The 25,433-nt window shown below is 39.5% G+C and overlaps 1 protein-coding gene across 6 annotated transcripts in view; it reads left to right on the forward strand.

Annotated features, from left to right (window-relative positions):
• LOC129823071 (aspartyl/asparaginyl beta-hydroxylase-like) overlaps positions 1–25,433 on the forward strand; it is a 46,744-nt gene that overhangs the window by 15,951 nt on the left and 5,360 nt on the right. For 2 of the 6 annotated variants that reach the window (XM_055881792.1, XM_055881795.1), the window contains 15 exons: positions 14,230–14,298; positions 17,287–17,316; positions 17,413–17,454; positions 18,393–18,434; positions 20,629–20,661; positions 20,746–20,778; positions 20,936–20,971; positions 21,102–21,155; positions 21,272–21,403; positions 23,126–23,167; positions 23,903–23,988; positions 24,104–24,190; positions 24,395–24,545; positions 24,793–24,929; positions 25,153–25,251. In XM_055881792.1, the coding sequence (XP_055737767.1) occupies positions 14,230–14,298; positions 17,287–17,316; positions 17,413–17,454; positions 18,393–18,434; positions 20,629–20,661; positions 20,746–20,778; positions 20,936–20,971; positions 21,102–21,155; positions 21,272–21,403; positions 23,126–23,167; positions 23,903–23,988; positions 24,104–24,190; positions 24,395–24,545; positions 24,793–24,929; positions 25,153–25,251 (1,073 nt within the window). The remainder of the gene's footprint in view (positions 1–14,229; positions 14,299–17,286; positions 17,317–17,412; positions 17,455–18,392; positions 18,435–20,628; positions 20,662–20,745; positions 20,779–20,935; positions 20,972–21,101; positions 21,156–21,271; positions 21,404–23,125; positions 23,168–23,902; positions 23,989–24,103; positions 24,191–24,394; positions 24,546–24,792; positions 24,930–25,152; positions 25,252–25,433) is intronic. The other 4 variants (XM_055881793.1, XM_055881797.1, XM_055881794.1 and 1 more) reach the window with 4 other exon arrangements.

Raw genomic sequence — 25,433 nt, forward strand, 5'->3', positions numbered from 1 at the left:
AGGAAATCTTCGGTATTTTAGCCGAGGAGGGCTCTGATTGGTTTTACGGCTTCTTCACGTTTCTCTATGATGTGATCACTCCTCCCGTAGAGAAGGATCCAGAGATTCCAGAGAGTCAGACAGCAGAGGAGGATGAGGAGGAGGAGGAGGAGGGTGATGCTGGTACGTCCCAGAATGACGGTGGGGTTCAGGGCGTTATATTAGACCTACAGGATCAATAGCCAAAAGCTCCTGAGCGTTCGACTCCTAGCCTGCCGTCCACAAGGAGCAGAAGGAGACTAGTCTACTGGGTGAGGTCTAAGGTCACCCAAAGGTCACCTCACCCCCCCCCCCTCCCCTCATCTCTAACTGGAGGAAGTTGAATCTGGCGCTGATCCTGTCAAATGAAGGACTCTGTGAAAAGAGTGTCTGAAATAAGGATATTATGTTTTTGTCCTCGTCGACTTTGGCCTTGCTGCAATGGTGCTTGCCGTTGGGAATATTGACCTGGACTTTTGGGACTATGCTTTGTACTTTTTCTAAGATTCTGCAATCTACTTCTCACCGTCATTGTGATGCACTAATTCTTTGCTCATCTGTTTTCTGACCTGAATTAATCCTTTGTGCTATTCTAATCTTTTCATTTGTCCAAGTTCAACTGTGTTTCGCATTTAGTTGTAATTAATTTTTTAATGTAAATTAATCACTTAATCTTTACTCTTAAGCCTTACAGTAATTCCTTTTACTGTAATTTCCGTTTCTTCTATCTATATAACCATCCACTCACCATCTACATAACACTGTTCACGCTTCTGATAACATTGGATGTTGCAATTCAGGTGACTCCTAGTTCAATTTGAATTTTAAAAATGTCATATAGCTTTTTAAGCAAAGCAACGTTAGATACTGAGTATAAAAACTGCATGAACTGCAGTAACAGATGACGTCAGTGTTGATCACCTTTGTTTAGCTAGCTTGTTGTACTGTAGTAGTAATGTAAACTTAATTCAAAACGTGCTGTATCTATTTGCATTGTCTGTCCTAAGACTAAGTCTAGAAGTCGCCTCTTTACCCCAGCAGTAGGTCTAGGAAGACTGATTTTCTTAAATTCCTTTGACTCGATGTTATTAGGCTTACATATGGGAAGTGGTAACACAGTGTGTTGTTGGAATGATGCAATGTGAATGACCACTTGAGCGGGGACTATTCTCTGAATGTGCAACTACTGTTTTGGTACTTATGTTTGTTAAACGTTTAACTGCTAATATACCACTATGCTATTATTGGATTGAAGAGAAGTTCCCGAACTTCACCCATCTCTTGCTAAACAGCCCCATAAAGGTCAGCATGAACCCCAGAGTTTGGGAATGTCGTCCACGTTGACTTGTGGCCATGTAGGCTAAGTATTTACTGAGGGGTTTCGGACTGTTTTCAGTTTTTATTTACCAAAGGTCATGGTGACTAAGAGGGTGTATTTCTGTTTCAGACTAGAGGGACAACATTTTAGGCCATTTTAAGTAGGCATATTGCAAGATGTTGGCCTAGCCTATTTAATATCTTGACATAAACAAAATGCAGTGTTCAGATATTTTATGTTGTGAGGTAGTTTGAACATCTGTCTATGGAATAAATATGTTGATTGAACTCTTATATTTAGTGTCTGTCTACAAGCATGGGCACTGTCAATGGTTATGGGCATCGATTAAGTATTTTATGCATTTTGTACAGGATGGGAATAAGTGACTGGTTTCTGTTTGATATTGATTGAGCGATCGTGTCAAATTGGCGCTATGATGCACTCTTTGAAATTGGCACATACAGTCCCCTCCGACATGGTCCATGCTGTCTCTAATTTCTTTTTGGGTTTTGTTTGTATGTTAGATGGAAAAGAGGTCAAAGTTCATGCTCTCAAAATGGAAAGGCTGAAAAAAGGTACTTCCTCCTGGTTGGTCGCTCCCTGTGCGTGTTGTCATTGGCCAACATTTTTTGTTTGTTGCTCAACTCTCACATGACCCTGCGTCCTTTAAAAAAACATACTATGTCGAAATATGTCACTGTAGCTAATGGTTCTTTTTTTTGTTTTTCCAAGAAAAAAAGTCCAAACCAAAAGGTCTCTCCAAGTGTTAGTTACTTTCCAGAATTATTTTATTCTCCTTTGGGAATAAAATTGTCCTGTTTGTTTGTCCGTGTGTGTTTTAAGACAATTAATTTCTGGTGGGCATGACATGACACACTGTGTGAGAATCAACCTTCTCTGGACTGTGACCCTTGGCTCTGTTTGCGTGTCTGCCAGGGATTTTGAAAACGCCTTTTGACAGACTGTTCAGCAGTCAGGGATCAGAGGTAGAACACTTGTATTGTATCAATCACGTGGTGTTTTGACCTGGAAGCAAAGTATAGTAGACAAAACCACATGCAACACCTCAGTCAAAACTGTGGTTTAATTAGCTTGTGTTAATAAACTGTTGCCTCATTTTGAAGAGCAAGAGAGAAAATAGGAGTTTTAGCTAGTGTGTATCCAACGAAGACCTGAGTTCGGACTCAAGTTGTGCAAGTAGAGGGGCTGGATTAATTTTAACTGTTCAATTTTAAATTAGACTGTTAATTTGTTTTCTCCATCCAGAGGTAGCCAACCTATTCCTCTACAATCCTGCCCAATTCAAGTTTTGGTTAGACTGTGAATTTGTATGATGCAAGACAAACTGCAGCTCCTGCAGGCTTTTGCAAGGCACAATGGCATCTCAGTAGTGCATTCAGAAAGTATTCAGACACCTTGAATTTTTCCATATTTTGTTACGTTACAGCCTTATACTAAAATTGATTAAATCGCCCCCCCCCCCCTCAATCTACACATGATAACCCATAATGACAAAGCAAAAACAGGTTTTTAGAAATGTTTGCTAATTTATCATTTTTTTTACAAATGGAAATATCACATTTTCATAAGTATTCAGACCCTTTACTCAGTACTTTGTTAAAGCACCTTTAGCAGTGATTACAGCCTCGAGTCTCCTTGGGTATGACGCTACAAGCTTGGTACACCTATATTTGGAGTTTCTCTCATTCTTCTCTGCAGATCCTCTCAAGCCCTGTCAGGTTGGATGGGGAGTGTTGCTGCACAGCTATTTTCACACAGATGTTCGATTGGGTTGAAATCCAGGCTCTGTCTGGGCCACTCAAGGACATTCAGAGACTTGTCCCGAAGCCACTTGTGTGTTGTCTTTGCACTGTGATTAGGAAGGTGAACCTTCGCCCCAGTCTGAGTTCCTAAGCGCTCTGAAGCAGGTTTTCGTCAATGGTCTCTGTTCATCTTTGCCTCAATCCTGACTAGTCTCCCAGTCCCTGCCGCTGAAAAACATCCCCACAGCATGATGCTGCCACCACCATGCTTCATTGTAGGGATGGTGCCAGGTTTCTTCCAGACGTGACACTTGGCATTCAGGCCAAAGAGTTCAACCCTGGTTTCATCAGACCAGAGAATGTTGTTTCTGTCTGAGGGTCTTTAGGTGCCTTTTAGCAAACTCCAAGCGGGCTGTCGTGTTTTTTTTACTGAGGAGTAGCTTCTGTCTAGCCACTCTACCATAAAGTCATGATTGGTGGAGTGCTGCAGAGATGGTTGTCCTTCTGGAAGGTTCTCCCATCTCCACAGAGGAGCTCTGTCAGAGTGACCATCTGGTCCCTGACCGAGGACCTTCTCCCCCGATTGCTCAGTTTGGGCAGGTGGCCAGCTCTAGGAAGAGTCTTGGTGATTCCAAGCTTTTTCCATTTAATGATGGAGTGCCCTTTGTTCTTGGGGACCTTCAATGCTGCAGACATTTTTTGGTACCCTTCCCCAGATCTGTGCCTTGACACAATCCTGTCTCGGAGCTCTACGGACTATTCCTTCGACCTTATGGCTTGGTTTTTGCTCTGACATGCACTGTCAACTTTGGGACCTTTTATGCAGACAGGTGTGTGCCTTTCCAAATCATGTCCAATCAAATGAATTTAACACTCCAAATTGTGGAAACATGTCAAGGATGATCAGTGGAAACAGGATGCACCTGAGCTCAATTTCAAGTCTCTTATGAACATTTTTGAACATCTTGACATAGTTCTGTTATAATCTCCACCCGGCACAGCCAGAAGAGGACTGGCCACCCCTCATAGCCTGGTTCCTCTCTAGGTTTCTTCCTAGGTTTTGGCCTTTCTAGGGAGTTTTTCCTAGCCACCGTGCTTCTACACCTGCATTACTAGCTGTTTGGGGTTTTAGGCTGGGTTTCTGTACAGCACTTCGAGATATTAGCTGATGTACGAAGGGCTATATAAAAGAAACTTGATTGATTGATAGCAAAGGGTCTGAATACTTATGTAAATAGGTATTTGTCCTTTTTTGTTTATTTCTAAAAAGCTGTTTTCGCGTTTGTCATTATAGGGTATTGTATTCAATAAAATTTTAATGAGACTAATGTAACAAAATGTGAAAAGGTCAAGGGGCCTGAATACTTTTCGAAGGCACTGTGTGTGTGTATATATATATATATAGATAGATAGATATAGTTGTTACATTTGTGTCTCATTGCTTGTGTTATGAAAGACAAGGAATTAGGCAGCGCACTTTGATTAATTTAGTTGTTTTCAGAGACTGAGGTTGACTTTGGAGTGATGATGTACTCTGGAATAGCATGATCAATTCTTCTTGATTTAACACACGCTTATTCACCTTTCTATTTGTCCTCTGAAAAAATGTTAGCGGAGAAGATTGGAGGTTCCAGAAACAGAAAAGCCAACCTACTTATTTTAATGGTTGTGAGTAGGGATGCACGATATATCGGTGAACATATCGGGAATCGGACGATATTAGCTAAAAATGCCAACATGTCAAAGCTGACGTGCATACCTATATAATGTAGGTACATGACGTAATGACGCCACATAAAATGTTGCACTTCACGTGCAACACACCATTCCTAACCTAGCCCACAATGTCTGCTGTTTGGATCGAACAGTCAAGAAGTCGAGCAGTCATTTGAAAGAGTAATAAAATTTCAGCGAGACAACTTAAAGGCGAAATCCATTAACGCCAAGATAATGGAATTCTTTGCCCTTGACAATCAACCGTTCTCTGTTGTGGGTGATGTTGGCTTTCACCGACTGATCGAGCACCGGTACAAATGTTACCCAGTAATAGCGTCACTGCTATTAGCTTCACAACATACTATGGAACGCCATTTGGGTCTTTGCGTGTCAAAAAAGATAAACGCCAAATAACACTTTGATGGGTCAAATAACACAGTTCTATTATAGAATGTTGTGTGTTCTGTATTTGCACGTGCAAGCCAAGCGCCACCACTACTATCAGTAGCACTGTCAAAGCTGTACAAAGTCTGCAAACAAGCAAACACCGGCCACGAACGATGTGCTTACAATACAGCGTTGGTAATAAATCATTATTTGTTTGACTGAAACTTCTGGGGTAGCTAGATTTAGCTTGGTACCTAGCTAGCACCAATACAACCAGCCTGAAAACAATGACCAGTAGAAACTGCAGTCATTTTCATTATTCTTTGCAATGATTTAGGAATCCTTGTAAGTATTAGCTAGGTACCCACTTGTTGTTCACCAATTGAAATTGAACTTCAGTTCATGAAAATAAATAGCTAGCCAGCTACTTCACCCTGTTGCCCAAAGCTAACGTTATAAGCAGCCAGCTAGCTTCATCTGGCTAGTGACACTCGACTGGACTGGGTTATCTGTTGTGAAGCTAGCCACAATGAGGATTAGGCACAATAGTGGAATTTGCGGTTTGCCTTCAAAATAAAAATACCTCTTTTGAAAGTGATGCAGGAGGTTTATTGGTGGAATCATGCCATATTTAGGCTAGATAATGTTAAGCAATGAAACGGGGTATCAGTCTACTCAGTGAAACCACAGAACACAACTGAAGAGTTTACGTAAATATTAGCATTGTAGCTCTTATCGCGGGACTGTGACTGGGGAGGTGATTTCACACAGTCTGCCTATTGTGTGTATTGACAGTCATATTGCACTGTACAGCTTTACATAAGGATTGGGATCAATGAAATGGGGGATCAGTCTACTCAATACCCAAGATTTTTTCCCAACGTCGCCCTCAGATTTATCAGACTCAAACATCCACGCAGTATTGGTTTTCCTCGGGAATAGTGTTCCATTGAATTGACCAACTAACTCTCATAGTCTCCAAGATGGCAGACTGAACACAGCTGTTTAGACCACCTCAAGATTAAAACGTAATATTCAATGTCGGTAAGTTAGACTAAATATTAGCACTATACAATCTGGTGGGTAATAACCTTCAATCTGGATAACATAAAACAAATCATATGACTAGAGAAGTGTATCGACAAATATTACGAAAACAAGCAACACCCAAACATGATGGAGTGTAAGACGGGAACTTATTTCAAAACGAAAAGGTTACTCTTCTACAGACAGACAATTTAATATTTTCACCAGCGGGAATTGGAAAGGTCGAAACCGATCTGTTAAAATCAATAAATGACAAACTGGGTATACTTGAACTAGTCAGTAAGGATATAAATGAGTTAAAGGCTAGCCTCGAGATGAGTGACGAAAAAGCTGGGACATTGGAGAAAGACAAACAAGCTAAAAGGGACAGTCAATAAGATTCAAACCGAAGTTAATGAACTTAAAAAGGAGAACATCGTTCTGAGAGAAGCCTTACTTGACATACAGACTAGATCCATTAGAGAACCTGGTACTTACAGGTGTCCAAGAGAAGGAAGTAGAAGTTCCTCCTTACAGCGCTTCAGATCCCAAGCGAAGCTATCAACAAAATCCAACTCGAACGTGTACACCGCTTCGGGCAGAGGTATGAACACCCAATCGTTGCCAAATTTGCTTTCTTTAAAGATAAAATAATGGTTAAAAGCCTGTGTAAAAGACTTGCTGGCACGAATATAGGCACGAATGACCAGTTCATGAAGGAAATTGCAGAACGGCGTAAAGTGCTGTATCCAATTTAAGAAAAATAGGTTGAAAGGGAAACGCGTAGCTAACGTGGCTGATAAACTGTACATTGATAACCAGTGGTTGAGACAAAGACCCATGACTATTTTAAAAATGACAAAGTTCTCAGAGAAGGGAAATAATGAAACACACAATTCTAGCCCAGTTATGGATTGTAATAATACAACAAATATAGTTTTTCTATCTTCAGATATAACTAATTGGAACACAAAAGCACTAATTCAACATGGTGGCGATAAAAACTCAGTTATTAGCAGGCACAGTATGTTTTTCGGTGTTTGAGAAAGTGTGGTATTGAGTGAGAAAGTAAATGGTTGCATATCCCAGAACCAATGTATTTCTGTGAGCTTGACTTTCAATGTTGTGCAGATGAGGGATATACATGTATTTATTGTCCTATTATGGTGGAACAGCGTTTAAAAAAAATTATTATACATCTAATTTATTTATTGTCCTATCATGGGAACAACATTTTTTTCAATAAATTATACATCTTATTTATTTATGGTCCTATATTGATGGAACGGTCCACAACTCTATACCCTAGACACCCACCTGAACGACCCAGATACTAAGGAGAAGTCACAATCTGTTTTATGGGCCTGCTGTAAGCGGCCTGTATGCAGCCAAAATGCAGTCAGAGACCTTCTTGGAGCAGCACCGCTCCCTCAAGATTCTGAGCCTGCCTGGTAAGGTTGGTCCTGCAAAGCCTCCTGATGGGAGAGCATAATATACAGGGAAATTCTCAAAGCTGCTAATGAAAACCTTGACGACCTTGTACCTAGCCGGTGGGGATTCCGATGTGGTGCCCCCACCCAGGCAGTAGCAGTGCTGGCAACACTAGCTGCAGTAACCCATGGGGAGAGTCACACTCGGACATTCAGAGAGGGGGCATATCATATTATTGTGGCCCTGGTGGCACAAAATCAAAGGTCTGACTGCACGGAGATGCTTGGGAATATGGTCACTACGGGGGACCATGTGTGGGTTTCAGGGGAAGGGGGTATATCTGACCTCCATCTAGGATGTGACAATGATTAGTCAAATCTCCCCATTTTCTGCCCATTTTTTTGCGCCGTTTTGCAGGCCTTCTCATGACGCTGCAACTGTATATGCATTCATAAATCAAGACCTTTCTTGAGTTGGGCTCTGGGATGATGCAGCTGTTGAGAATCTGAGTCTGTGGTTGTTGTGGGGGGAAAGGTGTTGAGAGTGTATGTGGAAGAGGTTCCTTTGTTCTCCTGTGAATGTCTCTCTCTATACTGCATGGCCATGAGGAGAGAGACTCCTCTAGGAATTTATTACCTGCGATAAAACAGCCTGGGTGTAGGGGGAAGAGAGGTGGTGAGAGAGAAAGAGAGGGGGATGGTGCGCGCTGTACCCAAAGAGGGCTATGTCATGACAAGGTGTATCCCACAACTGTTGCGAGGGAGTAAAAGACGTTAGGGACAATATAGGATGATTCACAATAATTGTTTACTAATATAATAATTGCTTGCCATAATGTGATTTTGGTAATGGCGAGACTGGTGTGAGGTCAAAATCCTTTGCATAAATTGCCTACATTACTACAAATATTAATAGCTAATTATATATAATACAAATCGAGGTGAGGGCAATGGAAATGTATTTGGCGGTTGATCTGCTTCTGTTCTGTGGGTGGCATTGTGTGTTCTTTTCGAAGAATGGGTCCCGGTCTCCCCGGGGCTATGGGATACAGGGGGTCGAGGGTGGTCTGCCGGCCATTGGGATGACAACCCAACTCGGGATGAGGAGGGCTTTTAGCAGGTGGAATAGTGGGGACCTATTTGGAGGTTTACTTAGTAGCAATGCAAATATCATGGTACAGCTATACAGACACTCAATCATCATATTACTTTTTAATGGTACTTTTACAAACCATATATTTTGAAAAATAGAATTGAAACCTTTGTCTCATTATGGTAAGTTGTGAGATAAGTATAGCCAGTTGTAATTGTAATGTCTTAGCAGATAATAAGAAAAGACGATCAGTATTTACCTGGCTAAAAGAGAAGGTATATAATATCTGTTGTTTACAGGAAACTCATTCAACAATTTTAGATGAAGTTTTGTGGAAAATGGACTGGGGGAATAAATATATTTCTCCCATGGGCAAAGAAATTCAAAAGGGGTGATGATATTAATTAAGAGTAATTTAAATCCAAATGTGCAAATTGTCCGAACAGATCATCAAGGTAGATGGATTATTTTAAATATGTTATTGGACAATAAACAGATATGACTTATTAACCTATATGGTCCAAATAATGATGATCCAAGCTTCTTTGAAAGTATATATAAGAATTTACCAACTCTACAAGCAACACTAGACATTATTATGGTGGGGGATTTCAATACGGTTTTAAATACCTCCTATGGACCGTAAAGTTAATCACACTACAAACTATCATCCTCAGGCACTTAAAGAAATCATGAATGCCATGGATATATTGGAATTTGTGGATATATGGAGGCTTAAATACCCTGACCTAGTGAAATATACATGGCGGAGGCTTAATCAAGCTAGTCATCTTGATTACTTTATGTCATTCTCTCTGGCACCAAAAGTGTTGATAGGGGACAGAATGCGGTCAGATCATCACACAATTGGCATGTATATTACTCTTACAGAATTTCCACGTGGGCGGGGATATTGGAAATTTAATCAAAGCCTACTGGATGATAACTTGTTTATAACTAGGACAGAATAATTTATAACTGACTTTTTCCGACATAACATAGGAACAGCAGATCCCCTTATTGTATGGGACACTTTTAAATGTGCCTTTAGAGGCCATGGAATTCAGTATTCATCTATGAAACAAAAGTAATTTAGATCAAGAGTCCATATTAACAAAGGAAAAACAAAAAGAAATGGAGGAACTTATTCAAGAAAGATCCAGTGTAATATATTATAAAAAATAAAGCAAACTGGATGGAATATGGGTAAAATGCACCTAATTCTTTTTCAATCTTCAACATTCTTCAATAGAAATGCTACCCCAAAACATGTATTAAAACTTGTTACAAATGGAGTAACGCATGATTCACCAAATTATATTTTGAAAGGGGAAGTAAAGTACTTTGAGGAATATGTTTTCGTTTCAGTCTCCTCCATCTCCACTAACCAAAGCTAATTGTATGGATTTTTTTCGTATTAATAATGTAAAATTAACATCTGTACAGAAGGACTCATGTGAAGGACAAATTACAGAGGAACTTCTTGATGCAATTAAAGCCTTTAAGGCTGGGAAAACTCCAGGGCTGGAAGTATATCAAACTTTTTTTTATATACTCAGGACCGTTATTAGCATGTTTTAATTACTCCTATATAAACGGTAGATTATCGGACACGCAACAAGGTCTGATTTTCATTATTACTGAAACAGGATCCAAGTGGTGTGTGTGTATATATAAATATCCAGTCCATTTAAAAAATTGGAGGCCTCTTACACTTCAGTGTTGTGATGCAAATATTCTAGCTAAATGCTTTGCGCATAGAATTAAAAAGGTATTGTCAGATATTATTCATCCTAATCACAGGTTTTTTACATGGACGATACATTGGAGATAATATAAGATAATATAAGTACTGGAAACAATAGAATACTATGAAATATCAGAAACCATGCCTGGTTTTCATCACTGATTTTGAAAAGGCTTTTGATAAAGTACGACTGGAGTTTATATATAAATGCCTAGAATATTTCAATTTTGTAGAATCTCTTATAAAATGGGTTAGTCATGTATAGTAACTCTAGGTGTAAAATAGTAAATAATGGCTACATCTCAAAGTTTTAAACTGTCTAGAAGAGTAAAACAAGGTTGTCCACTATCGGCATTGCTTATGGTTTTGCTTACACCTGCTTTTTAAATTATATGAACAAAAAAATATATTTTATTTGGAATGGCAAGCCAGACAAAATTAAAAGGGCCTACTTATATAACGAATATGGATTTGGAGGGCAGAAATGATTAAATATTAAAGCATTAGACCTCTCACTAAAGACATCAGTCATACAAAAAGTATACTTAAATCTGACATGGTTCTCTAGTAAATTAGTGAGAATGTCTCACCCCATGTTCAACAATGACCTTTTTCCCTTTATTCAGATTACAACTGCTCACTTTCGGTTATTTGAAAATGAAATTTTTTAACAAACCTCAGAAAGTTGGTTGAAATTTCAGTTTAATCCACCTGAAAAAATAATAAAACAAATATTGTGGTTAAACTCAAAAATACAAAGTGTTTTTCGATAAAAATTTAAAATAATGTATAATTTTTGTAAATTATATCATAAATAGGACTGGTGGAGTTATGTCACACATGCAGCTAACACAGACATATGGAAATGTCTGCTCTACCCAAAATGTGAGGTTATCTTTCATTCATTCATGAATAAAATCATCAGCCATATTTTTGGAGACGTTGAGTTTAGATTCTACATCAGACCATATTTCTCTGGGGCGTGGACAATGGTCCGAGGTATGTCGATTGAACATTGTTTGAGGAAATACACTATTTTTAATGACCCCCAAAAACCATCCATGTTGACACCAATGGAGACAAAAGCTAAAATTGTTTGCATTCAGAACAACTTCGCATTCTTAGGTGTAATTCCTGAATAATACTTTAAAGATTTGGGGTTAGCGGACGAACAGGGTGGCTATTGTAAAGCTACTTGTTTGAGTAGTTGGTTAACGGTAGAGCTTACAATTGTCTTACCTTGTGAGTAGTTAATAAGATACGTGGTCAAATTTGCTCACACAACTGCATTGTTGTTTATGCCACTGTTTTCACACGCATTGTATTGCTAACTACTGTGCTACATCTTTAGTCCCTTCCTAAAGCGAAGGGGACTGGTAGCTACACTAGGTATTCCTGGAAGTTTTTCTAACAGGCCAACTATCAACCATGGCTGTAATTTATTGTGAAGTAGCACTAATGGCCCATTCCTACTGACAGAGCCAGTGTAACTGAGTCAGGTTCATAGGCCTCCTTGCTCGCACACGCTTTTTCAGTTCTGCCCACACAAGAAAAATTGGTACCTCCGCACTGATAAGTGCTGCCACAGAAACTCTGGGAGCATTCATTACAACTGCAGAAGCCTTCATTAGTGTGTGGGTATCTGTCTTTCTTTCATTTGTGTACTTTTTGTACCCTGCAAGTCACTGAATGTCTGTACACTACTTAAAACGAGTTACAATGCAATATAAGAGCAACGACTAGCATATTTGTGTGTATTTTTTATTTGCTACAAACATTTACATCATCCTACCATTTTCTAACATACAAGTGGTAATGTCATAATAATGTCAAAAGATAATGACAGAAAAAACAATATCTGACTAGAGACGTGAAGAAAGATCCATTTCAGACTAGAGACGTGAAGTATGATCATTTGCTTGAAGTGGGGTTTTTTTCTTCTCCGTTTGAAAATGAATCAGAGATATTTGTGTTAGTATAAGATGTTTCTCAGTGAATTGAAATGTCTGTAAAATACCTATCTTAAATACAGATTTAAATACGAGCGCTATAGACTCATTGTTAACTGTAAACTGTGTGTTATCAGTTCTCGATTTCCACTTATATGCTAGTTAAATAATATGTATTGTGGTAGCTAGCTATTGTAGTTTTTTTTGTGTGTGACGACAATAAGATTGGTCCTTTAGAGAGAGAAATGTATCTGCAGTAAAAACTGAGCACCTCTTTGCATATTATGTGAAAAGCCTTATAAAACCAGGCTGTGCATATATTTTTTTTGTAGATACTAGATTATGCCTTTTTAGTGAGAGGGTGACACTCTCCGGGTGGAACAACCTACCAACTCTTTTTAGAGCACTGTTATTGCCATTTACCAGTTGTAAATCCTACCTGTACTGTGTTTTATTGCTGTAAAGGTATTATTTAGAAATTGGATAACAGAAAAAAAGACTACCTTTTTTAGAATCTTTGTTTTTGTGTCTTTGTGTTTGAAACAGCTGAGGTGTATTTTCATAATTATATGTTGGCCTTTTCTTGATTTGGTGAAGCATAAATCTTATCAGGTACTGGTAGTACTGCTGAAACACCAATTTCAAGTTATTTGTTGAGTCATATAATTTCTGACTTATTTTTTGGTCCAAAATGCAATGATACCTGATAAGGAAAGCTTGTGTCCTCAATGTAAAGCCTCTGATTATTAAAGATCACTTCTCAAATTGGCGTGTGCTCCTTCAATAGCAATAACTACTTTATCTATAGCAACTTTCATACAAAATGTTGTAGCCCAACCCCAACGTGTTTCATCTTCAAGCATGTAGTACATATTTTGTTCTTTACATTAGGAATAGTGCCCTATTCGCTCAGATTGCCACTAGCCCTGATATGTGATTGATAAACTGTCAATGTTGACATTGCTTAGGGCATGGCCAGGACTGTCAAAGGATCCCCTTAAAATAACCAAACAAGGTAGGAGGGGGTTAATAGTTCAGGATGTCATATCCATCTGTGTGACTAATGGCCCATGGAAGTGTTCCCATACCTGCTGGATGAGGCACTGTTACGTCAAACTGTAAACCCAAGTCAGTTGTGCACTGTTGATGACTTCTTTCATTTCATTTCCCTTCATCTTTATAGAAACTATGCTTTCATTTATTGGCCTTATGGTTTAAAAAACTGGAGCCCAATCAATATGTTTGTTTGGTTCCGATACAGATTTTTTTGGGGAGGAAGACAAAACCATTTTTTTACTGCAGGGAAATAAGAAGTGACATTTTTCTACACTGAATTCTCATAAATTGCCATCCAAAGAGCAATTATCTAATAACTATGCTTCAGATAATGATTTCTTACATTGTGAGAATAATGACACGTGATGAGAATGACCAAGTGTTCACATAAGAGATTCCCTTTTGTCATCCTATTTATAGAATATCGGTGATCGGGTGATAGTGATATATCGGTACAATATAATATCGGTGAACCAATATATCGGTCGGGCTCTACAAAATACCTAATTCTTTGGTTATTCTCACTTCTTGTAACATATGAATGTATTTAAATCAATCGTATTCCTGACAGTTGAAATTGATACTCTTGTGAAATAGTTATTGTTTTGTCTGTATTGCAAATAGACTAGGCGAGATTGGATTTCTAGAGTTGTGTGGTGGTGAGAAATGGCATATTTTTTTAACCTAATGTTTCACGTGCCCACATGAACATTTCCAAACTAACAGGACTGAAGGAGAGGCCGGTTTCTGTGTTGCTGAGGGAAGCCAAGGAGGAATCTGCTGTGAAAGAACCAGGTAAGACCACTCCTTCTTGAGTGATTGTTTTTCAGGAATTTCGTACAAGGAACAAATTTAGTGTCCATTCATATTGCATAAAGGAAGGTATTATCTTACTTACACAAACATACTCATCTTACCCCAAAAACACAGATGCATAATGTGATTTGTTCCATCTTGCCTTACCAAGAGACAATGAGGATGTGATATTACATTGAAAAAATTACCGTGATGTCAACGATGCCTGTATACATATCCTCACCAGATTTTTATTTTTTTCGAGGACAGGTTAGAGTGGGTGTAACTCTCACTCAACTGAAGCCCTCTGGGCTTATTTGTTAACAGAAAATGTATTTGTCCTGTCCTACAGCTACAGTACCAGTCAAAAGTTTGGACACAACTACTCATTGAAGGGGTTTCCTTGATTTGTACTATTTTCAACATTGTAGAATAATAATAAAGACATCAAAATGATGAAATAACACATATGGAATCATGTAGTAACCAAAAAAGTGAATTTTTTTTTTTTTTTTTTTTTTTGATTCTTCAAAGTAGCCACCCTTTGTCTTGATGACAGCTTTGTACACTCTTGGCATTCTCTCAACCAGCTTCACCTGGAATTATTTTCCAACAGTCTTTAAGAAGTTCCCACATTTGAAGCACTTGTTGGCTGCTTTTCATTCACTCTGCAGTCCAACTCATCCCAAACCATCTCAATTGGGTTGAGGTCGGGTGATTGTGGAGGCCAAGTCATCTGATGCAGCACTCCATCACTCTCCTTGGTCAAATAGCCCTTACACAGCCTGGATGTGTGTTGGGTCATTGTCCTGTTGAAAAGCAAATGATAGTCCCACTAACCGCAAACCAGATGGGATGGAGCATCGCTGCAGAATGCTGTGGTAGCCATGCTGGTTAAGTGTGCCTTGAATTCTAAATAAATCACAGACCGCGTCACCAGCAAAGCACACACACACCATCACACCTCCTCCATGCTTCATGGTGGGAACTACACGGGGAGATCATCCATTCACCTACTCTGCATCTCACAAAAACAAGGTGGTTGAAACCAAAAATCTCAAATTTGGACTCATCAGACCAAATTACAGATTTCCACTGGTCTAATGTCCATTGGTCGTGTTTCTTGGCATTTCTTATTGGTGTACTTTAGTAATGGTTTCTTTGCAGCAATTCGACCATGAATGCCTGATTTCACGCAGTCTCTGAACAGTTGTTGATGTGTCTGTTACTTGAACTCAGTGAAGCATTTATTTGGACTGCAATTTCTGAGGGTGGTAACTCGAATGAACTTATCCTCTGCAGCAGTGGTAACTCTGGATCTTCCTTTTCTGTGGTGGTCCTCATGAGAGCGAGTTTCATTATAGCGCTTGATGGTTTTTGCGACTGCACTTTCAAAGTTCAAGAAAGGTTTCTGGATTGACTGACCATGTCTTAAAGTAATGATGGACTGTCATGTCTCGCTATTGTTATTTTACTGCTGCTCTTTAATTACGTGTTACTTTTATTTCTTATTCTTATCTGTATTCTTTTTAAACTGTATTGTTGGTTGGGGGCTTGTAGGTAAGCATTTGACTGTAAGGTCTACACCTGTTGTATTTGACGCATGTGACTAACAAAATTTGAATTTATTATTTGAGCTGTTCTTGCCATAATATGGACTTGGTCTTTTACCAAATAGGGCTATCTTTTGTATACCACACCCACCTTGTCACAACACAACTGATTGGCTCAAATGAATTAAGAAGGAAAGAAATTCCACAAATTAACTTTTAACAAGGAACACCTGTTAATTGAAATGTATTGCAGGTGACTACCTCATGAAGCTGTCGCGAGAATGCCAAGGGTGTGCAAAGGGTGGCTACTTTGAAGAATCTCAAAAATAAAATATATTTTGATTTCTTTAACACTTTTTTGGTTACTACATGATTCCATGTGTATTATTTCATAATTTTGATGCCTTCACTATTATTCTACAATGTTTCGTTACCCAGATAAACATCTTATAACACCACCTAGTATAGTTGTGTTGGAAATCCTCATTCAATGTGATGGGCAGAGTTTGCACTGTAGGACCCGTGGAATGACCCACAACCAGGACACATTCTCTAGCATGACGTTGGTGTTTGGTCAGCGACTGTCACAATAGGAAGATATTTGAATGAAAAAACGTATGCATGAACCCGGCCAGCAGAACCCCATACATCTACAATGACAAATTATGAAGGAGTTGTGCTACACTGCCTGGACATGCAGTACTGTCAACTAGTCTAAAAATGAATGTAAGCTGTGGTTTGTATCTCAAAGAGAGGGTAAAACTCCCACTTACGACAGATGCGTTTTGACAAACATGTCTTCATAAGGATATAGTCCCTGCCCTAAACGAATGTCCTTGGATTGTAAAATTCAACTTTTGAGCCGAGCCCATTGTTAAGGAAGTAGTCCAGACAACAGAGAGGACTGAGGAAGAAGAGCAGCATCCACCGACCCCATCACAGGAGCTGCAGGCCTCTGAAGGGGAGAGTCTGAATGCTGAGGGAGCTCTAGTCAAATCGGAAGCTACCTCTGAGGAATTTTTTGAGGGGAAACTGGAGGTTAAGGCAGGCTCATTTGAGGCTCTCTGAGGCTGCTGTCCAGGTAGAGGAAGGTGAATACCCCTCTTGATAAAACATTGTCTGTCCCAATCCCACCAGGGTATGAATGTAAACATCATTATCACCTGCTACAAACTGTCATCATGGTTTATATCAACTGCTGCTCCATTTCCTCCATGTGTAGCTAAGCATAGTCCCATCAACATGTCAGTCTGTTGGCATACAGTTTGTGGGGAGATATGCGTTTCAGTGGGGAGATATGTGTACTGTGACTCTTCAGACAAATACATTCCATTCACTCTGTTGCTGTGCTTCATTGCAGAATAATGGAATCACAGAATATAATTGGTTTCTGTCCATTTGCAATAGCAATACATGTCCTGTCTGTTCCTTCCAGATGCTGTCCCCACTCCTCCTGATGATGATGGTAAGATGGTATATTTTCTCTTTCCGTCTTAACCATCAGACTGTAACATTCACCAGCCTATCCACTGACCTTTTTTAATGTCGTTACTCATAACAGTTGATGGATCTCAGAACACGGATGTGGAATCTGAAATCCAAGGTTTGTGTGACTCAGACTAATAGTGAATGATAGAGGTAGTCGAGAGCTTGTAGTGCTCTTCTCTCCACTCACCTCAGTCATGTAGAATCGTTGGTCCCGGCCACACAGAGACGGATCAAATGCCTGAAGAAGACATTACACATCCGTTGATCAATAAAAAATTATACTAATTTCAACTTTGGCTGTCTTTTATCTCTGCAAGCCCTCAAAGATTGAACCCATAGAAGAACCATTGGCCCGTTCCGTTTTGGATGGATACTAAATCTCTTTGCGGTCGGCACCGGCCTCTTATCCATTCTTTCGTGTAACTCGGTCTTATCATCCTGATTTGGAATTCAATAAAAAGCTGCTATTCAGAGATCTTATCATAATGTTTATTGATTGTTTTTGTATTGAGATTGCTCTGCCGCACATGTTATGATAATACCTTTGGAAAGATGTGGGAATTGCTAGGCTCCGTTCATTTAATACCATACCTTTTAAACCCACTGTGATGGCTCATCCTTCTGAAAGGGCTGGAGAGGTCAAAGCAATGGCAGGACCAGTAACCTGCTTGGCCCAGTGCTCCCTCTCCTATTCCCATAGAAAATGTTTTTTAACTAGGCCCTGGATGTTGCTTTGGGGGCCTTGAGAACCACCCGAAAAGGTAGCAGGAGCATTTCTGGAAACTGCACAAACTGATACGATCCGCCTGGGAAAAGTAATAATGGGGAAGCACTGGATTGGCCCACTACCTGCCAATAAAACCATACTGTAGCTGTCAATGGCCACAACAGCAATAGGCTAAGCACATAACTGCAAACCGGCTTAGTTTGAAATACCATCAAGCTCAGTTTAACCCTAGTTAAAAAGCTTCTGCTGTACAGTATGGTGTGACTGCTTTCCAAGTTTCAGTATTTATTCTCTCTTCCTCAAGCTTCATGTCAATGTCATTTCAGCTGCTGTCCCTCTCCCCCCGATATCAGATGGTTTTATCCCAGGTATGTTTTACATCTTCTCTTAATGAAATGTGACAACAATTATAAATCACATGCTATGTTAAAGCAATGGCTAGCACAACATGTTATAATAAATCACAAAATGGGCTCTGATACATACTCGTAATGTAACCGAGTGGCGCAGCGGTCTAAGTCACTGCATCTCAGTGCAAGAGGCGTCACTACAGTTCCTGGTTCGAATCCAGGCTGTATCACATCCGGCCGAGATTTGCAGACTCGTAGGGCGGCGCACAATTGGCCCAGCGTCATCTGGGTTTGGCTGGGGTAGGCCGTCATTGTAAATAAGAATTTATTATTAACGGACTTGCCTAGTTATATAAAGGTTCAATAAATATACATTTATATACTCATTAGAGATGTGCATCTCTCCCGTTTTAAGATTATTAGATACAGTACCAGTCAAAAGTTTGGACACACCTACTCATTCAAGGGTTTTTCTTTATTTTTACTATTTTCTACATTGTAGATTAATAGTAAAGACATCAAAATGATGAAATAACACATGGAATCATGTAGTAACCAAAAAAGTGTTAAACAAATCAAAATATATTTGAGATTCAAATTAGGTCATCGGATGCAGCACTCTCCTTGGTCAAATAGCCCTTACTCAGGCTGGAGGTATATTTTGGGTCATTGTCCTGATGAAAAATAAATTATAGTCCCACTAAGCGCAAAGCAGATGGGATGGCGTATCGCTGCAGAATGCTGTGGTAGCCATGCTGGTTAAGTGTGCCTTGAATTCAAAATAAATCGTGATGGTGTCACCAGCAAAGCACCATCATACCACCTCCTCCATGCTTCACGGTGGGAACCACACATGCGGAGATCATCCAGTCACCTACTCTGCGTCACACAAAGACACGGCAGTTAGAATAAAAAATATCACATTTGGACTCATCAGACCAAAGAATCGATTTCCACCGGTCTAATGTCCATTGCTTGTATTTCTTGACTCACACACAGTCTTCTCTGAACAGTTGATGTGTCTGTTACTTAAACTCTGTGGAGCATTTATTTGGGCTGTGTTTTCTGAGGCTGTTAACTCTAATGAACAGATCCTCTGCAGCAGAGGTAACTCTGGGTCTTCCTTTCCTGTGGCAGTCCTCATGAGAGCCAGTTTCATCATAGAGCTTGATGGTTTTTGCACCTGCACTTGAAGAAACTTTCAAAGTTCTTGACATTTTCCGTATTGACTGACCTTCATGTCTTAAAGTAATGATGGACTGTTGTTTCTCTTTGCTTATTTGAGCTGTTCTTGCCATAATATGGACTTGGTCTTTTACCAAATAGGGCCATCTTCTGTATACCACCCCTACCTTGTCACAATACAACTGATTGGCTGAAATGCATTAATTTAATAAGGCACACCTGTTAATTGAAATGACTACCTCATGAAGCTGGTTGAGAGAATGCCAAGAGTGTGGAAAGCTGTCATCGAGGCAAAGGGTGTTTACTTTTGGAATCATGTAGTAACCAAAAAAAAAGTGTTAAACAAATCAAAATATATTTTATATTTCAGATTCTTCAAAGTCGACACCCTTTGCCTCAATGACAGCTTTCCACACTCTTGGCATTCTCTCAACCAGCTTGAAGAACTCACATATAAAATATATTTTGAGTTTAACACTTTTTTTTTGGTTATGTGTTTATTTAATCATTTTGATGTCTTCACTATTATTCTACAATGTAGAAAAAATAAAAACACTGCAATGAGTAGGTGTGTCCAAACTTCTGTCTGGTACTGTATATATTTATGATAATGTTTTGCTCAGAACTTGGGGAGGCCAAAGAGAACCACGGGCCACCAGTTGTGGAACCCTGGCCTAGGGCTGTTCAGCATGCAAAATGACATGTAGATCAATGACACTCAACACAGTTACGTGCTCAGTTCCACACTGATGGAGAGGACGCGTCAGTTGTCACAAAAGATGACGCATTTTCAGAAGGTAGAAAGAAAGTAATATAAGCAAAACATTTTAGTAAAGTTTGAGTCGATTTTCTGACCGCTACATTTGGATCGATTTGGGGTCAATGGACCGATACGATTGCATCTTAAACATTTTGAATCCAGAGTCGTTACATCCCTACTACTTATCGTACCGGTACCCTTCTAAGCTGCTCTGTGTTTTAGCATGATAGTTAACGTTTTTAAATGTTCTGTCCTGTCTCTCCTTAGATGATAGTAGAGATGAAGCAACACATCCTTATGGTTAGTATGTCTTCAGTTTTGTTTTACCATGTGTCTTTAACTCATTCATACTTACATGAGTCTGTTTTGCATTTATTTTTTTAGAGGATGAAAACAATGCCATTGACATGAAAGGAGGTGAGATTCAGAATGTTTTGATTATTCATTGGCCAAATAGACTCTTCTAATGTCCTTCCTTGCTTTCTCCGATGGTTAACTGGTCTTAACTGTAACCTTGCACTGAATACTAAGCAGATATTTTTGTACTAAATCAATTTTGGATGTATATTTTCAGAATTGGTTGAGAAGGCACAGCCACAGCAGACAGTAGGTAAGCTACAGTACTGATTCTACATTTAAACGTTTCAATATGACCATTGGTGATAGTGTGTTTTATTAGACGTTGTCAATGGTCTGTCTACTTAGTGTATTTATGACGTGTTTATTTGCTTGTCTTGCAGAAGAGTCAAAGCAATACAACGACCAACCAGGCTCCCTGGAGACAAAGGAAACAGGTGTGTTGCTGATGCACACACACACACACACACTCTGTCTCACACACAACACACACCAATGGAATATCTTAGAGAAGTCCCCAATCTTACATATGGCACTGAAATCTAATCTTTAGTACAACTGCGATACAATGCAGAGGCTGAATCAGTCCCAGAACCGGAGGCTGACGTGGAATCTGTTCTGGAGCCGGAGGCTGATGAGGAATCTGTTCCAGAACTGGAAGCTGAGTTTGTCCCAGAACTGAAAGGTTAGGAGTATAACACGTGTTATACCATAGTCTCAAACCATTGCTTTTTAAAGGAACATTCTCACTTAGAGCTCCTGTGAATAGTGTTGATTTCTTACTGTACGTGCAGTGTACCTGCTCACCTGTACGTGTGGATTGTAGCTGAGGAGCCAGTGGTGGTAGAGGACGAAACACCATAGGGAGATTCAGAACGTCGGCACACCAACAACACACACGTTCACGCTTTATGCTCAGTAAACATTTGTGCCGGATGTTTTTGGGGGTAGTTCCCATAGCTGCTGCAACACCCCCTGAATGAAAAACTAATTCAAGAAATTGTCACTTGTTGACATTAATCAGTTGGCTGTAAGATGTTCAATAGACGTGTATCACTACATGACTAGGTATCAAAGTCACTCGGTTCCTCTTAAATAAGCCTTGACTGATAAACCGGCCCATCAGCATCCTCTTGTGGTCATTAACTGCAAGGACAATGTTGTGGTGTGAGGAATCCTACCTAGACACCAGTAGGGGAAAAACCCACTGGTCTGAAGGTGAAGTGTGGAGTGCACTTTAAAAAGCCCCCCAGATCCCTGGCCTATGGCCTGTATCCAATAGGCCTAGTAAATTGTGACATAATCACCTTACATCACTGCTGAGAAATGTAAGCTCAGGTCACAACTTAAAATGAATTCTTCAGTTTATTCCTGGTTGCGTACCATTTTATCAGTCCTTCATCAGGCCTGTCAGTTTTATTGAGATCTGTGAGATTTGTACAAATGCAGTCGATATACGTCATGAAAAAACAGACCTCTACAATGTCAAGTGTCTATTATTGCAGAGTGTTTGTAAACCCTGGATTGTAAATGCTATGTATTGGTCAGTGAGAGAATTGGCCCTCCACAGAACAAGCAGTCCTTAAGAATGGAATTCTACAGTATTTCTATTAAATGTTTCAAGGACAAAATGACATGTATTTTTTTGTTTTGGGTGAAGTGGGTAACATTAGAACTTTCAAAAAATATACTTTGAGGAAAATGTTTTATTGTTTATTTATATACATATATATGAGAAAAAACCCTACTTTTAAATTATATTATGTGAGCTAAACATAAAAATTATATATAATTTTTAGGATTATTATATATATTTTTTTTATATTATGTGAGCTAAACGTAAAATTTTTATATATATATATATATATATATATATATATATATATATATATATATATATATATATATATATATATATATATAATTTTTTTACATTTAGCTCACATAATATAATTTAAAAGTAGGGTGTCTGTAATAGAATAAACATGGCAAAAACCAATGTAGACATTAATAAATGCATTTAATGGTAGGGGAGTGCCAAGATGGAGGCTTCAGCACAGTCATCTAGTGTATACTATATATAAATCATTGGTTTGCTGCTGTTGGCGTTTATTGTTTTCTTTACTGTATTGGTGGACACCAGTTTATTCTCAATATAATGCTTTATATAAACCTTTTGTTTTTTCCAAGAAAATCATTCTGCTTTTTTAACCAGATCTGTTCTTGGGGCTTTAATGTGTCTTTCTCTATAAGAACTATTGAAAATCTTGTAATGTTTTTTTAGACCATGCTTTAGTTACATGGATCTGAAAATCTTTATTCAGTATTTGTTATTTGTGCTGCCACAGTATGTTGATAGCATTCATTTGTCTAGCTGTCATTTTCTTCCATTTTGTATATCTTTCAGAAAATGCTGAGGAGCAGCCCAAGGATAAGCTTAAAGAAAAAGGTAATTGCTTATTTTATCTATATTTTTATGGCGGACATGAGCTTTACAGAAGCAAGATAGCAACGGGTGGTCGACCCACCTGGAGAGCTACCCTCCCGCAGGGTTTTGTTCCACCGCTACTCTGACACACCTACTAATTCTCCTCCTCAGGGACCTTGAGGTGTTTAATTGTAGGCCTGGAGCAAAACCCTTCACACGCCAAAGCTCTGCAGGAGGGTTGTTCACACCCTATTGTAGTTATTGTCCTCAGTCGACATTATCGTCCTCCCACTTATCCCTGCCAGTGATGTTGCTGTGTCAAGCATTTAATTGTGAATACTGATGTCATTGAAATGAGCCACAATGAGCGATGCATCTGGAAGTGACTTCAGAGTAGAAAATAACCATGATTACAGTGTGCTCTGCCATTTTCTCTGAGAAACTGCATACAATAGTCAAATGCTGAGGTTGCAGCCACACACACTTAGATTTTTTTGTTGTTTAACCTTTATTTAACTAGGCAAGTCGGTTAAGAACAGATTCTTATTTACAGTGACGGTCTAGGAACAGTGGGTTAACTGCCTTGCTCAGGGGCAGAACGAGAGATTTGTACCTTGTCAGCTCGGGGATTCGATCAGCAACCTTTCGGTTACTGGCCCAACACTCTAACCACTAGGTTACCTGCCGCCCCTGGTTGGAATGATTGGTTGGGATGATCCAGCCAATCCCTCAGTGAGATTCTGTTCTTCGTTTCAGCCAAAAAGAAGAAGCCCAAACTCCTGAATAAATTTGAGAAAACGATCAAGACGGAGATTGACGCTGCTGAGAAGTTACGTAAAAAGGTAGTCTGATGTTGTCCTCTTTATAAGCCTGTGCAAGGTATTTAATGAACATGTTGTTATCGTGAAAGTAATTGGCTGAATCAATGCTGATCTGTTGTCTTGTTTCACCACCCAGGGGAAAGTGGAAGAGGCTGTCCGGGCTTTTGAAACTCTAGTTTTGCAGTACCCCCAGAGTCCCAGATGTCGCTATGGGAAAGCCCTGGTGAGAACGACTGTCTCAATTTTCCTGTTTTTTAAACTGGTTTAACAATTTGTAACCGTTTAACATTTTTAACACTTAGTGTTTACACTTTAACAAAACACTTAAATACTGTATACTATGATTATAAACAAATTGCACACATGTACAAATAGGGAAAATACCTGAAATGTTGTGTGACTCATTGTGTGTGCTATGTGAGTTCAGGCTGAGGATGGCCTGGCAGAGAAGATGCTCAGCAACGACATGCTGCAGAAGGCCATCGGCACATACAAGGAGGCATCAGAGCTGCCCAACGCCACACCTGACCTCATCAAGGCCACACTGAAGAAACGGGCTGAGCGTCAGCAGTTCCTAGGTAATGCACAGGTCCCGGCATGCTGGAGAGAGGATATTATACTGTCCATTTCTCCTGTGTACTTAGTTTGAATACCATTTTTGACTCAGATGGATGGAAAAGGGGTTGTAGTGGTTGTCTTTCTCGTGTAGATTTAATTGATTATATATTTTTTATAACTCCAGTATTTTTGGAATATTTAGTCTAATTGAGATTACTGGGGAGTCTGGTTGTACATAGGGTGACTCCCTCTTTCTCTCTGGTGTAGGTCGTATGAGGGGTGCCTTGGCCACGTTGGAGAAACTGGTACAGATTTTCCCTGAGGACGTGGCCCTGAAGAACGATCTGGGCGTGGCCCACCTACTCATCGGAGACAACAAGAGTGCCAAGAGGGTCTACGAGGAGGTGAGCCAAAGTCGTCACCATATTGGTAAAATAATGTGTAGAAAATGGATTGCTATTGTGTTGCACTTTTTCACCCATGTCTGTGCTTCAGCAAACACAATTGAAATGTGATCGTAATTTGCAAGATTATAAGTAAATGAAATGTGTCCATTTTCAGTAGGGAAGCTTCAATGAGTGTCATTGTTTGATTAACAATTCATTTCAAATGATGTTTCCGCGGTAGGTGTTGGCCACTGCACCAAGTGATGGCTTTGCTAAAGTCCATTACGGCTTCATCCTCAAATCAGAAAACAAGATAGCAGAGAGCATCCCATTCCTCAGGGTAAGTACTGTGTGTTTTATAAATAATACATGAATCATGATCACACAGATTCAAACCACTCTTTTGATCCTGAACCCCCTCTCTCTGCACTGAACCCCCTCTCTCTGCACTGAACCCCCTATCTCTGCACTGAACCCCCTCTCTCTGCACTGAACCCTCTCTCTCTGCACTGAACCCCCTCT

This window comes from Salvelinus fontinalis, chromosome 25, assembly GCF_029448725.1.
Source record: "Salvelinus fontinalis isolate EN_2023a chromosome 25, ASM2944872v1, whole genome shotgun sequence".
In the NCBI taxonomy this organism is placed as follows: Eukaryota; Metazoa; Chordata; class Actinopteri; order Salmoniformes; family Salmonidae; genus Salvelinus; species Salvelinus fontinalis.